The sequence below is a fragment of the Acomys minous genome (genome assembly GCF_964271855.1).
Source record: "Acomys minous genome assembly, chromosome: 1".
Lineage (NCBI taxonomy): Eukaryota > Metazoa > Chordata > Mammalia > Rodentia > Muridae > Acomys > Acomys minous.
In genome coordinates, this window is record NC_140483.1 from 31,751,558 (window position 1) to 31,765,499 (window position 13,942).

The window sequence follows — 13,942 nt, forward strand, 5'->3', positions numbered from 1 at the left end:
TTATTCGTTAGCCATAACATTCAACTTTATTTAAACCTCATTTAAAAAATGAAACAGAAGGTTACATCAAACAGGAGTGCATAATGTAAGAATGTTGAGTTCTCCTGAACTTTGCTTTCAGTAACCCAGACTGTGGAACATTTCCCCACTTTTCAGCCTTTCCAAATCAGAGAGGGAAGACACAGAATGTCAGAGGGGCAGTAATTATGCAATTCCACAAGTAAGCACGTGCACAAGTGTTGTGATTTAGACTGCCACATTAACTGCATACCTCATTTGCCAACTTACTCTGTTAGGCGTGTGCTCAACTAGGAGAAGATCCCATCACTAAGTTTTAAAGAAGTTTAAATTATCCTGAAGTATTTTGAGTATAGTGCAACTACTAAAAATTTGAAGTGTTTGTGGCAATCCATTAATTGCTTATAAAATAAATGCATCAGTGAACAATTTGAGTCATTTACATCAGGGTGTCAGCTCCTCCTTTTCCTGACTCCACACATCAAAACTGTCTCATTAATTTGTCTTCCTAAAGAGATGTCCACCTTCAAGCTGCAAAAGAAAGTCAAAAGTATTAAACTATGAACACTTCAAAGAGGGGGGGGGGGGAACTTCTTACCAATTAAATGGAATCAAAAATTACTGGAAGGTTTTTGTTGTCTGGAACATTTCTCTTAAAAGAACTTACATACTAAAGGCGCTGAGTTATAATGCGATTAGCATGTGTATTTCTAATTTTTTACTTATTCATTTTTATTTTATGTGCCTGAGTGTTTTGCCTGTATGCATATATGTGCACCATGTGTGTGCCTATTGCCTGTAGAACTTGGATCCCCTGGGCTGGAGTTACAGATGGCTGTGAGCCATGTGGGTACTGAGACCCAAATTTGGGTCCTCTGCGAGAACAGCAAGTGTTCTTAACCACTGACCATGTCTCCAGCCTCATGTGTATACTGTAAAGAGAAACTGCATTGCTGGGTGGTGGTGGTGCACACTAATCCCAGCACTTGGGAGGCAGAGGCAAGTGGATCTCTATATGTTCAAGGCCAGCCTGGACTATAGAGTGAGTTTCAGGAATGCCAAGGCTCCACAGAGAAACCCTGTCTCAAAGAGAGACAGAGACAGACAGAAAGAGACTGCATTAACTTAACTAACCATTGATACTACATTAATTCAACTGGTACAACTGCCATTTCTTCTGACAAGTGCACTGGGTATCGCCTTGATCATAAATGTAAGTGGCAAGACTAAATTTTCTCTTAAAAAAGCATTAGCATGGGCATTTTGAGAATGGAATCAGTGTGTGTGTGTGTGTGTGTGTGTGTGTGTGTGTGTGTCCCTTTTGCTTAGAGGACAGTTTTATTTAGGGTGACTTGGCATCTAGCCATTAGAAATCAAACTGAGGGAGGCCACTGAAGGCCCTTGAGGCCTGTTCTGAGCACCCAGCACTCCTAAACCCAATCACCCCGTCAGATCCGTCTGCCCGTGCACTCCACCCAGACGTTGGCTTTGTCCCCAAAGAGGGATAAAGAGACTGAACAGAGAAGCCTCTGATCCTGGGAGTCGCAGAGAGTTCCACCACCTGGGCTCTACTCTAACAAGCCCGTTGCCTCCACAGAGCTAGGCATGGCTTCGAGCACTGCTCAGACTTCCCCACAGCAGCTCTGGCAGCCAAAGAGATTAAAAGAAGGGAAAGCAGAACTCTACATGGCTTTAAGAAACATGTTTCGAATTTTCTGGGGTTGTTTGTTTGTTTGTTTGTTGTTATTGTTTTAGGCCTGTGAACCACAGCAGTGATCTAGCTGCACTGCAAGGTATCCCCACAAGTGTTACAATGGCATGTATGTCTTGGTGGCAGTTAACGGCTGTCTAATTGGATTTAAGGCCCACTCGACCGGAGGGAAACCATGCCTGGTGGTGTAAACCTGGTCAGCTCCATGTGGCTAGTGAGGTCAGAGAGAGCAGAGGAGGGCCTAGTACTGCCAGTAGAACGCCTAATGCATTCTAAATACCTGTCCTCATTCCCACAGGTGAGTGTAGCTCTCACCCTTTATCAAAGAAGCTTCTTTAGCAGCAGACAGAAAGTGTTAAAGAAAGCCACAGCTGACTGTGGGGTACCCCACCCCGGTGCATATACCTATAGTACAATTCTTAGACCTAAGGCTCAGGAAACATCCCAGGACACCGTGAACAAAAATTAGTATAACCAGAAGAACAGCAAGTGTGCTGCAAGGTTGTGTCCTGGGCCCATGAGATATCAACAATATGGCTGTCTAAATAAGACCTGAACAGTGACACCGGTCGACATGCCAGTGTGATGGGAGAAATCACCCCTAGATGTGATTTAGGCAGTTACAAACTGCTGAGTCAGGGAGGATTAATCGTCCCAAGAGGTGACAACCCTAAATGGCTCTCTAATCCCATTTATATATTTATTCACACACCTACACACACACACACACACACACACACACACACACACACACACACATGAATGTAGCTACAATAATAAAAAATCAGAGGCCATGAATTTGAAAGGGAGAGGGAACATGAGAGGGGTTAGAGAGAGAAGAGCAAGGAAGAAAAGATGTAATGATATTTTAATCAAATAAAATAATACTTTTTAAAGTTTCTGGCTTTATCTTTAAAAATCCAAATAAACTTCCCATCCTATTCATAACATTTAATATTAACCTATTAGTTCACATTAATAGTCAATTTGGTTGATCCTCTAGGAAGACAGAATCAGTCTGTGGCTTCGCAACCCTCAGCTTAGCCAACTGGCCTGTAGGGCCTCCCAAGCAGCGCACTCCAAAAGGGAGAAGCACCAATGCTTAGACCGCCAATGCTTAAATCTGTGCTTGATGGATGCCCACCCTCTCCTCACAGATCCTTACTCTCTAAAGTAAAAATCAAGGACCGAGAATGAGTGGAGGAAACCTGGGTGTGTCCATTACACATCTCTGTGCTTGTGCGTGCACATGTGTACACAGGTGAATTCCACTATGCTTGTGGCTGGACAGGAGCAGAAGACGATGTCCTCAGATCTATCTTCTATCGTGGCTCCACTTTTTTTGAGACAAGGTCTTCCAGTGAGCCTGAGACAGTGTTTAGACCTGCAGGCCATGAGCCCCAGGAGCTACCTATCCCTCCCCATGCACAAGCCACAGCAGTGCGCTGCCACCACGCCTGGCTCTTCCGTGAGGACTGGGAATCTAAACCTAGGTCCCCAGCTTGCACAGGAAACGCACTCGCCACTGAGCTGTTTCCACAGCCCTCGAAGTTACACATTTCAAAACAATGTTCCCTAATTTTAGTTTTTAAGTAATACAGATTGGCCTTTTCTCAATTACTCCAATGTGGTGAACTGCAACAAGGTGTCTCTTCTCACTAGCTACAGTTTCTCCTCAATCTCACTATTTCTTTACATGTTTATTTAGAGATAGGGTCCCCGACCGATTCGGGTGCCCTCAAACTTGCTAGGTAGCTAAGAATGACCTTAAGTTCCAGGTCCTCCAGCCTCTGCCTCCCCAGTGCGGCTTACGGGTGTGTGCCACCGTGCCTCACTTGTGCAATTTCTTGTTAGCTATGCAGATTAATATTCACAATAAGGAAAAGCTATTCCAAGTACCCAGTTTATTACCTCATCTTTCCTTTTCCAATTATAGTCTCTCTTGGTCGTTCGAAGACCAGTGCTGACTGAGGTGAACAGAAAAAGAAGAAAAAAAAAATTAGGATTATTTGAATAAAGGCAGCAGGAGGTTTTGAGTCTCAGCCTTTTCTCTCCAGGTATGTCTTCTTTCTCTTTCTCTTTCCCTCCTCTTTTCCACACAGACTCTTTACTTTCTGCCCTCGGAGCTGTGTAATGAGATCTTAAAGGTCTAATATACAGGCTGGCAAGCAGGTCCCACAAGTAAAGCAAGCTGAATGGATGCAGGTAAAAGGGTACAGTGTGGCCTGCGGAGGAGGGCACCCGCTCCCACTGCACAAGTGGGTCAATATCTCACGGATTGTCACCACAGATGGGAACAGGGGTCACATACTACTGGCAGACCTTCTCACTTTTTTTTTTCATGAAAAACTCAAAGTCTGCATTCGTAAACATGTAATTTCTATGTTTTTCCATGGCAGCTTATTGAATTTTGTTTTTCTCAAAGCAAAATATGTGTCAAGGTCGAAATTCAAGGAAGTGGGTCTAGTCCTAGTCCTACCATCGGTGCGTTTTGTCTCAAGCCCACCAGAGAACACCAGTGGATCGGCTGCCCTTTGTCTAGTATCTCGTCAGGAGGCCCTGATGAAGGAGAGGTCCCCTCTCAGATTAGCAGCTCATTCAGAACTGCATGGCCTCACACACAGTAGCACTCAGAGTGACAGCTCAAGCTGACTCTGTATTCATTCAAGCTGGGACAGGTGGGGTGGCGCTGACATTGAGTCCAGCAAGGCACAGACAACAAGCACAGAATGAAGTCCTTGGCTGTATTTGCTCCAGAACAAAGCCTTCCTACCCACTCTCCTCTGTATAACCAGTGCTCAGCAGCCGGACTGAGAATTGCATCTACTGACTGTAATTACTTAGTGACCTTCAAAGACTTAACTGGAGCAAGGCCTTGGATTTGCGGCCGTGACTGTGGTTTGTAACACTCGAGCAAGGCTGGTCAGGTTTCATTTTCCCTTCAGTTGCTGGGAACAGACCAGTTCCCTCCCCGTGCCTGACCCCGCCGTGGCCATCTCTCCTCCCCCCATTTCAACAGCGCCCCAACAGCACTTTGTCAGTCCGCCCGACCGGGGCTTGTCTGCTGTCAAGAGTGTGGATTGAGAAGGGAAAGAGAAGGAGCAAGAGCTTCTGACAGGTGACCTCCCCAAAGCAAAGCGGCAGCCAGTGTAGGCCCCGGAGTGGGGACCACCTCCGACCAGCTTCCAGGATTAGAAGAGTTTGCATCTGTGGGAATGCTTGGCAGGAGTTTTCTCGCCACTGAAAGGCCATCGTCCCTTACCCATGGCATGCGAGTTCGCATCACTTTTGACAGGCTCGGACGACGGGATGATGAGAAACTTGCTTACATCTGAAATTCCCTGGATCTAAAGACAAAAGAAAGGAAACTTCGTCAAAAGGGCAGACATCGATCCCTAAGTGCTTGGTTCCCAGCCTTCTTTGGAAAAGCTGAAAGAAACAAGCTAAAACTTTGCATTAGGTCCCCAACCTAAGCCATGTGTGTGTGTGTGTGTGTCTGTCTGTCTGTCTGTCTGTCTGTCTGTCTGTCTGTCTGTCTGTTTTCTTGTGTCCTGAGACGGGAGGGGGGGGGCTCATTATGTAGCCCAGGCTGGCCTCCATCTTGCTAACATCTCTCCCTGCCAAACTGCCAGAACTCTGGCACTCACCATGCAAACCCAGTCAAGCCCTATCTTTTTACTTGGAAATTTCCCTTCATGTTCTTTCAAAGACATCTTAGGCCAGAACATTGTCTTTTGCATGTTGATGGAAGCCAGAGCAAAAACTTCTACTCCTTACTTATAACTGGACTAGGATACCCCATTTGGAAAGAAGGGAACCAGCCAGCAAGCCGTGGATGGCTTTCACACCTACAGTGAAGGTCAACAGTTCAAAACCAGCCTTCCCACTGGCCTCTCAGAACGCAAGGAGCAGAAGAACAGTGGCAGCCCTCATCACGCTGACCTAGCACCATGGCTGCTGCCAGCACTCCCGGAACAGTTAAGCAGCTGGCTTGGTTCCTGCATCCAGACGGCACCGACTGCTCAGCTGTTGAATCCCGACTCCAAACCTTACTCTCCTAACGGCTAGCTTTTTAACATGCACAACTAACTGTTGTCTTCTGAGTTTTAAAGCCACTCACTTGCGGCTGCTGAGGGAGCACCGTGCAAAGCAAAGGGCTCTTTAGGCGTGATACTCCTTACCTGCTCACAGGACTTAGGAATGATAGCGGGCGCCACATGTGGTTCTTCCGTCTTGCTATTAATTACGTTGCCGTACACAAGAATAATGAGTTTCATGGTCACATGATTAAGGGTCATTTCGTTATAACTTGACAGAGTCTCCACATACGCGTAATTGAACATCACGCACTTCTGGAACTTTAAGTCCTACAAAGAAATCACATTCCCCCCCCCCCCCTGTAAATCAAACAAATGGATACATGACATCAAGAAGGAAACAGACGCGCGACGCCCTGAGTTCCTTGATGATGTCAGAACACTAGACTCGACGGAACTTACTTAAGAGTTTAGCCTTGCTTCTGCAAACGACCCTGAGTGCAGATGCCCTGCCTGATGAATAGGTCATCAGCTTCACCGTGCCGTGTGCTATGTGCTATTGGGTTTCTAGGCTTAAGACTCATGGATTCACCTAGCAGTGAGCAAATGTCCCACGTGAAAACTGTATAAGCAGCGGTAACAAAAATCCAAAACCAGAGCAGGCAAGGCACTTCATCCAGGCCGTACATGAAGGCTCTGAATCACAGACTTCCGAACCTGAGCAGAAGCCGTTGCAGGTGGAATTGCGTCCCCTCCCCTAAAGGTCTTACTTGAAGTCCTAACCTTCAGACCCGGAAGTAGGGCTACTCGGATGCAGTTGGCGATGAGGCTGCCTAAGAGTGGGAGAAGTCTGTAGACAAACTTGAAAACAAGGAGGATGCTGTGTGAAGATAAAAGCACCCAGGTGCAGCCTAAGGAGGGAAGCCTGGACCAGTTGTTCCCTGCCGGCAGGAGCCAGCCTCAGTGTTAGGGTAGCCCTTGGTTGTTAGTCACTGACTGGTAAGTCAAGTGGTTATTTTCTGGGGATATCAGCACAGCCGGGGCACCAAAAACCTAAGAAAATTAGCAAACATTTTATCTAAGATTTTGCAACAAGGGGCAAAAGCTAGAAGTGTGTTGTTTGGGTGTGAAAATGCATGTATATTTTGACATAGAGGAAAACTGAAGACAGTATTATCTAATGCACGTCTGGGGCATTGCAGGTTATTTGCTCACACTGTGAACCCCAAGATTGTGTCATTTACTGGGGGGAATAAAACTGTTTCTAGTTGTGGTGTGGCTCAGCTTTAGCACACACCTTTAATCCAAAGCTTTCTGTTTAAATATTGTAAATAGGATTAAATAAAGTCAACCATACATCAAGAGACAAAGCAAGCAGCCAGTTGACAGGGCGTGAATATTAGGGAAAAAAACATAGAGAGAGGGGAAGTCAGGAGGATGGATAGAGGGGCACACAGGAAGTAGAAGGGAGGGACATTCGGTTTGACAGTTTTCTGAGAGAAAAGAGTATTCCCTTTTTCTTTTTGGGATGTTGGCTGAGAAGGAAGGGGTTTTGTGTGTGTGTGTCTTGTTTTGTTTTGTTTTTCTCTGCCTTTCTGAGATAGCAGGCTTTCACCCCAGCATCTGGCACCCAAGTCTTCATTGGTAAAATCAAACTATTGGGATTAAAAAAAAAAACAACAACACTGGGGTTCTAAAAATTCTTAACCGATTAGCTTTCATAGCACTATCAGAAGTAAATAGTTTCTGAAATCTTCTTGCAATTGCTCTGTATTTTTGTTACTATTGTTGGTCATGCTAGTGGTATTTTCAAACAAATCCCAGCTTTCCTCTCATTTCAGTTTTTCACACCTAAAATATTTTTGTTTGTTTTATTTTTGGTTTTGTTTTAAGAAAGAGTCTCAGTCTGTAATTGAGGTTGACCAGTTGCTCTTGATCCCCTTGCCTCTACTTCCCTGCCCTCAGTTGAAAATGAAGGTTTTTAAGAATCACTTACATAACCATGATGCTATTAAATACTCAATAATAAATAATTATGAACTCCTTAGTATCATCTAACAAACAGCCAGTCTACACTCAAGTTCTCAAGTTGTATAAAATATGATTTAAGATGCAAACTACTAAAATTGTTTTTGTTTTGTTTTGTTGTTTTCCTGTATTTACATTCTTTAACCTGGAACAGTCTCTCCTTCTTAAAGTGACTGGATTATTGGAAGGGCGGGCGTGGGGAAATTAAGTGAGTTTGTTGCTAGGCAGTGTAAATTAGATTCTGAACCTATCTGGTAAGGCAGTGGGGCTCTAATAGATATTCCCTGAGGGGTAAGACTGGGGAACTCAGGGTTAGTGTTGTCAACTTGAAAGCATCTAGGATGGCCTGGGAGGTGGCCCTCTGGGCATGCCTGTGCTGGCTTATCTTGACTCTGTTAATTAATGTAATCTTCGCTGTGGGCAGGGATCCTGAATGGCGCTGAGCAGAGAAGAGAAGCTGAGCACTGATATGCAGCCGCTCTCCTCTGCTTCCTGACTGCGGATGCGACGTGACCAGCTGCCTCAAGTTCCTGCTGCCTCTACCTCTCCGCCTAGACGGACATGACTCTGAACTGTGAGCTAAAATGAAACCTTAGGTTGTTCTGTTAAGTACTTCATTACAGCCACAGCAAAACTAAGTGGGCCGTGGGTAAACAGTATTGTCCTTGACACTTTATGTTTGAACATTCTCGTTTACATCGGCAATTTGTATGGTTCGTGAATCAAAACATAATCATGAAGGACAGTAGCCCAGTTGTTGAGGAAGTCAAACACCCTGTGCTTAACTTTCCACGCTGGAGGTTCATCCTAGACTAGCAATTCTCTTGCTCTTTAAGGTGATGCAATATAAAAGGCAACGAATCTTAGCCTCCTTTCTCCTCCACCAAAACGTCCCTAAAAGTTATTATTGTTGGGTTGTAAATGAAACATCACTGGCTTGAAGGAAATAGTCATTGTAACCCAAGGTTTGTAGGTGTCACCTCCTCGGCATCTGACCCACAGAAGGAGTGGGAGATAAGTCTCAAGTAATGTACAAAATTAGGACTGCAAAGTACGCTGGTCCAGGGATAGGTTTGAACCACTACTCCTTCAAGGAAAAGTTTATAAATAGGACTTAGTCATATCAACAAAGCTGTAAGAAAACCGGAAGCTATGTTCAGGGCTGTTCGTTCACTTCTAATTAATTATATGCTTGGCTTTTGCAGGATCTTCCTATTTAATATTCTCTAATTCTATTTTTTTTTAAAGGGATCTTTCAGGCAGCCTGAAAAAGCTAACTCTGACAAGAAGGTTAATGGCCCACAGGGATTTTAGATGAGACAGTAGTTAAAACTCATTTCAAAGAATCAGACACCACCTTTCTTTCCATCTTTTTCTGAGAAACACAGGATATACTTAATTTAAAAATCGGTACCTACAAATTCACTTACATTCGCTTCGTATAACTTACCTCACTAGCAATAACTGATTCAAAATATTGATTCGCAATACTAAGAGCAAGCTTGAGCCATATTTTATATTCCAGAGATGGCCAGAAGACATCAAAACCTTCATACAAATCCTCCAAGGAGATGAAGAAGGCCTGAAATAACAATGTGCCTATTACAGACAGCTAAATTCTAATCTCACAAACAGACAGACACACATGTATGCACACACACACACACACGTACACGTACACACGTCTACACATAATTTAAAAAATTTTAAGTCTTTTAAAAACACATGTAGCCAGGATATCCACTACTCAACAGTCATGTTGGCATTCTGGATCACAAGCCCAAGGTTCAGGATCTGAGCTCCCACGGTAGTTAACCCACAGTGCTCCACACTCACAGTTGCCCCATCCCAGAGGCAAATTGCTTGTGCTCTTGTCACAATTCAAGCTCAGTGACTTGTCATGGAGTCCATCAGACCTGTGACTAACTACATGCCTTCTCCCGTTCTCTAGAAACAACATGGGATCCTTTGATGAAGCCCCGCCCCTTTCTCTGTTCCACAGGGCCCCTAAGACTGAACTCTGCTCTGTTCCTTCTATCGGCCTCAGAGACTGAGAACATTCATAGTGGGGACTTTGGCTCCTCTTTATCGGGATTGTTCACACAAAATGGGGTTTCAGGTCACTTATTTGTTGAACAAATAACATTACTTGGCAAGTGAAAAAAAGCAAAAGAAAGGGAGTTTTAACACAAGAGTATCCTTTCAGAATGGTGACAATTTATACAGCATAGCACTAAAAACAGCTTTCTAATCTTCATAACATCAAAAGACAGACATTCTCTCTACTTAAATAAAAAGAAAATCAAGACTTGAGGAGGTTTAATAACTCATCCTCAGGCAGGATGCAGCAGAGCTCAGGAGAGCCTCAGATGAAGAGATTAAAGCTCTCTTCTCCAGGCCATTCCGTACTGCTGGCCTCAGATGACCTAGTGATCAAATAAAATCTAAGAACCCAAACTGGAAAAAGACACCTGCATTCTTTACTAAGGATTTACAAACAACCCAGAGAACGATTTCATACCTCCAAAGTAGTTTCACAGACGGCAGTATATTCAATTTCACGCTTAAGCAAACAGCTTAGCTCACCAAGTACATCCCCGCTGGTACAGTACTCTGTGTACATAGTCTTGAACTGTCTGTCAGTCCTGTTGGTCGACTCTATCCCAAAGGTGGGAGACGAGCTATGCAACTGTGGGGGAGAAATGTAGGTGGCAATAAAAATACTATATAAAATGATCTTTAGGACACATACAAGAAACAAAAATGAATATCATGTTTAGATGTGAACATTGCTCCAAAGAGATCTCATTAGAAATAGACCAAAAATCTGACTCCAGGCATCAGAAGGACACTGGTGAGTTACACTGCAATTGGGGGTGGGGTTAGGAATTGGGATTTCCATGCTGAGAGCGAGGATGGGTCACTCACAGGGATCCTGGTGTCAGAAGAAAGACTCGCTACCCAGGAGAAAAACTACCACCGTGTGCAAACTTCATGATTTTTATTTAAGGGTTTTTTTTTTCATTTTTATACAAAATACCTAGACAGATTGGGAATTTTTCTTTCCCCAGTTATGAACAAATCTGTAAATAAATTAACTTGGCCATATGCTGGGGTTTTTTTCATAGTCAGGAAGAGACACCAGCATTATGAAAGGAGAGAGAGAAAGAGAGAGAGGAGAGAGAGAGAGAGAGAGAGAGGGGGGGGGGGGGGCAGGTGGATCTCTGGGTTTGAGGCCAGCCTGATCTACAAAGCAATTTCCAGGACAGCCAAGGCTACACAGAGAAACCCTGTCTCGAAAAACAAAACAAACCAAACAAACAAATTTCTCAGGACAGATAGCCACAGGTGAAATTCTGGGAGTGCCATATCCAAAAGACTCGAGACTGTCCCTTCTTGGCCCCTACTTTTGTTGCCAAAGGCCAGAGCCTCTGCTCACAGAAAGCCTGACCCTGGGTTGAAATGACATAGACTCTCATAACATAGAATCACCTGCGGTGGGTCTCAGTGGAGGAATTAGCTAAGTCAGGCTTGTCTGTGGACATGTCTATGAGAAATTGTCTTGGCCGTTTATTGGCCAAGCCACAGTGAGTAGCACTATTCCCTAGGCCAAACCTGAGTTACACAAGAGTAAAAATAGCTGGACATGAGCGAGGAATGACGTGTTTGTTTACTCTTTGCTTCAGAGGCCCTGTGGGTGACATTCTCAGCAGGAAGTTCTCCTACAGAAATCCTAATTCCTAGGACACCTCTTTTTACAATACTAAATGTATATACATTTAACTTATTATGTACAGTGTGCTCTCTCTTCTTATCCTTCCATTGGAAAATAAGTTCCAAATGAGCCAAGGTTGTTTGTTTGTTTGTTTGTTTGTTTGTTCAGTTTTGTCAATCCTGTACCTAGAATGACCAGTGCTTGGTCATGATAGTAACAAAGCAAGTCTCTGTCTAATCAATGCACGAAGCTGTGTCTAGAACAAAATATCTGATATTATATTGTCTTCATATTATCTTCATCACCCTAGTTTATTTTCTCCATGGTAACAGTCACTTTAAAATGTTAGTCAAATATATTATTTTCCCTAGGATAAAGATTTGTCCCATAAGAGCATCAGCTGGGAACTAGGAATTGATCAGGGTACAGGCCAAGCTGACCGCTGTAGTCAGCTATAAAGCACCAGTATGAAGAGACAGAGGATTCTCGCCCCCATCCCACTACAGAACTCATACTCCCTTTCTCACTCCTCTCTCTCCCCCTCCCTCCATCCTTTCTCCTCCCCCCCCCCTTTCTTCCCCCCCCACCACCACTCCCACCCTCTCTCCCCTCAAAGGCCTCGAATTGATCGAATTGATCAACTGTAAAGTTCTAGTTTGATCTTCAGCCAACTCGGCCTCTGTGAGGCTCTGAGCTGCGGCCAAGCCCTTAAGCCTGAACTCTCACTTAGGTCAGTGAGTCCCAGCACTTCCTGCTTGAACATCCTCAAAGCACTAACGCCTCCACTCAGCTGTGAGGAGTAAGTAACAGCTCCGGAGCACTCCGTGATACGGGAAGCGCACTAGAGTATTAAGTGTGAGCGCTGTCTCGGCCGTCACCTGTAACTCTCCACAGAAAGGCTTCCATGTGGGAGAGACACATGATTCCAAACTTCTCAGCTCAAGAACTGACCCCCACGTTACAACGATATATGCAAAAGGCATTTAAAATTTTAAAAAATGAGTGGTTCTTACACTTGCCATTCCCGAAATGATTAAGAAGATTCCTTGCGGCATTTCTCCTTCTCTACAAATGATGTCCCCGTAGTCAAAATAGGTGAGTCTGGTTCTTTCCTGGATGACGAAAAGAAAATAGGGGGACAGAGTTCAATCCTAAAATTTCATAGACCACTTGTCTAAACAGAAATAAGATTTTAAAATTAAAAATACTTTTTCAAGTTGCATAAAAATTTGGGGAACATGGCTCTGGAGAGATGACTCAGTGGTTAAGAGCACTGTCTGCTTTTCCCAAGGATCCAGGGTCAATTCCCAGCACCCACATGGCATCTCACACCTGTCTGTAACTCCAGTTCTAAGGGATCTGACACCTTCACAATAACGAACATAAAATAAAAGTAAATAAATTATTAAAAATGAAAAACATATTCTTGGATTGTTAGTTATCGTACACAGACATATCACATCAACTTTAAGAAATAAAAATGCGAGCAAACAAGCAAAGACCTTGTAACCAGTACTTGCACAATAAATAATGCTAACACCTTGCAAATATCTGGGGAATGACGGAGCAAATTAACAAATAAAAAAAAAGTGTTTTAGCCCTCCCTGGGGCTTAGGCTTTAAATGCCATGCCAGGAAATCAACTTCTTGACTACAGAAGAACTTTTAGTTAGGTGGGCGAAGGTATTGTCAATAAAGTGTGTGCAAAGTGTACGTGTGCGAAGTCAGAAGACAATCTTAGGTGTGCATTCTTGCACTCCACCTTGTTTGAGACAGTCTCTTGACACACTGGGTGTACTAGGCTCTCCGGAACTTTCCCGTGCCCACCTTCCATCTCACTATAACAGACACTGAGATTACAGAGGAGTGCTACCATGTCCAGCTTTACATGCATTCTAGGGACTCGAACTTAGGCCCACATGCTTGCTGTGGAAAGCACTTTACTATCTCCCCAGGCTAATACACTCAGTTTCATAATAACATCAACAGACATGAAGTAGGATGTTCTATACATTTTTATGGAGGAACAGGCCTACAAAGGCAAAATCGTTAGGGTCCCACAAAAGTCACGGCATAGCCCCAATGGAGACAAAGCCAGAGCCAGGTCTTGAAAGAAGCTTTATGGGTATCGCTTTAACCAGAATAAGTGAGCCACGGAAGGCTTTTTGGTATTTTTGGTTTTTTAATTACTTTATATCCTGATCATAGCCTCTTCCTTACTCTCCTCCTGATCCTACCCTCCTTTCCTCTTCCCCCTTAACCCCCCTCCCCTACTCCTCAGAAAATGGAAGTCCCACACGAAAGGTTTTTAATAGGAAAATTATGGTGGCAGCTTGAGAAATATATGCAATAAGCAGGTTTCCAAATCACCCGTAGTGGGCATCTCAGAGCATAGGGGTTGAGATGCAAGAAAGCCACTCTCACCTCTCACTTT

General features: G+C 44.0%; 1 protein-coding gene across 4 annotated transcripts in view; it reads right to left on the reverse strand.

The window, feature by feature from the left end:
* SLC9C2 (solute carrier family 9 member C2 (putative)) overlaps positions 1-13,942 on the reverse strand; it is a 54,622-nt gene continuing 40,680 nt past the window's right edge. For all 4 annotated transcript variants that reach the window (XM_084781930.1, XM_084781929.1, XM_084781928.1 and 1 more), the window contains exons 22-28: positions 12,523-12,621; positions 10,316-10,483; positions 9,245-9,376; positions 5,911-6,096; positions 4,992-5,076; positions 3,641-3,696; positions 1-549 (exon numbers count right to left, since the gene is read on the reverse strand). In XM_084781930.1, the coding sequence (XP_084638056.1) occupies positions 514-549; positions 3,641-3,696; positions 4,992-5,076; positions 5,911-6,096; positions 9,245-9,376; positions 10,316-10,483; positions 12,523-12,621 (762 nt within the window). In that variant the 3' untranslated portion in view covers positions 1-513. The remainder of the gene's footprint in view (positions 550-3,640; positions 3,697-4,991; positions 5,077-5,910; positions 6,097-9,244; positions 9,377-10,315; positions 10,484-12,522; positions 12,622-13,942) is intronic.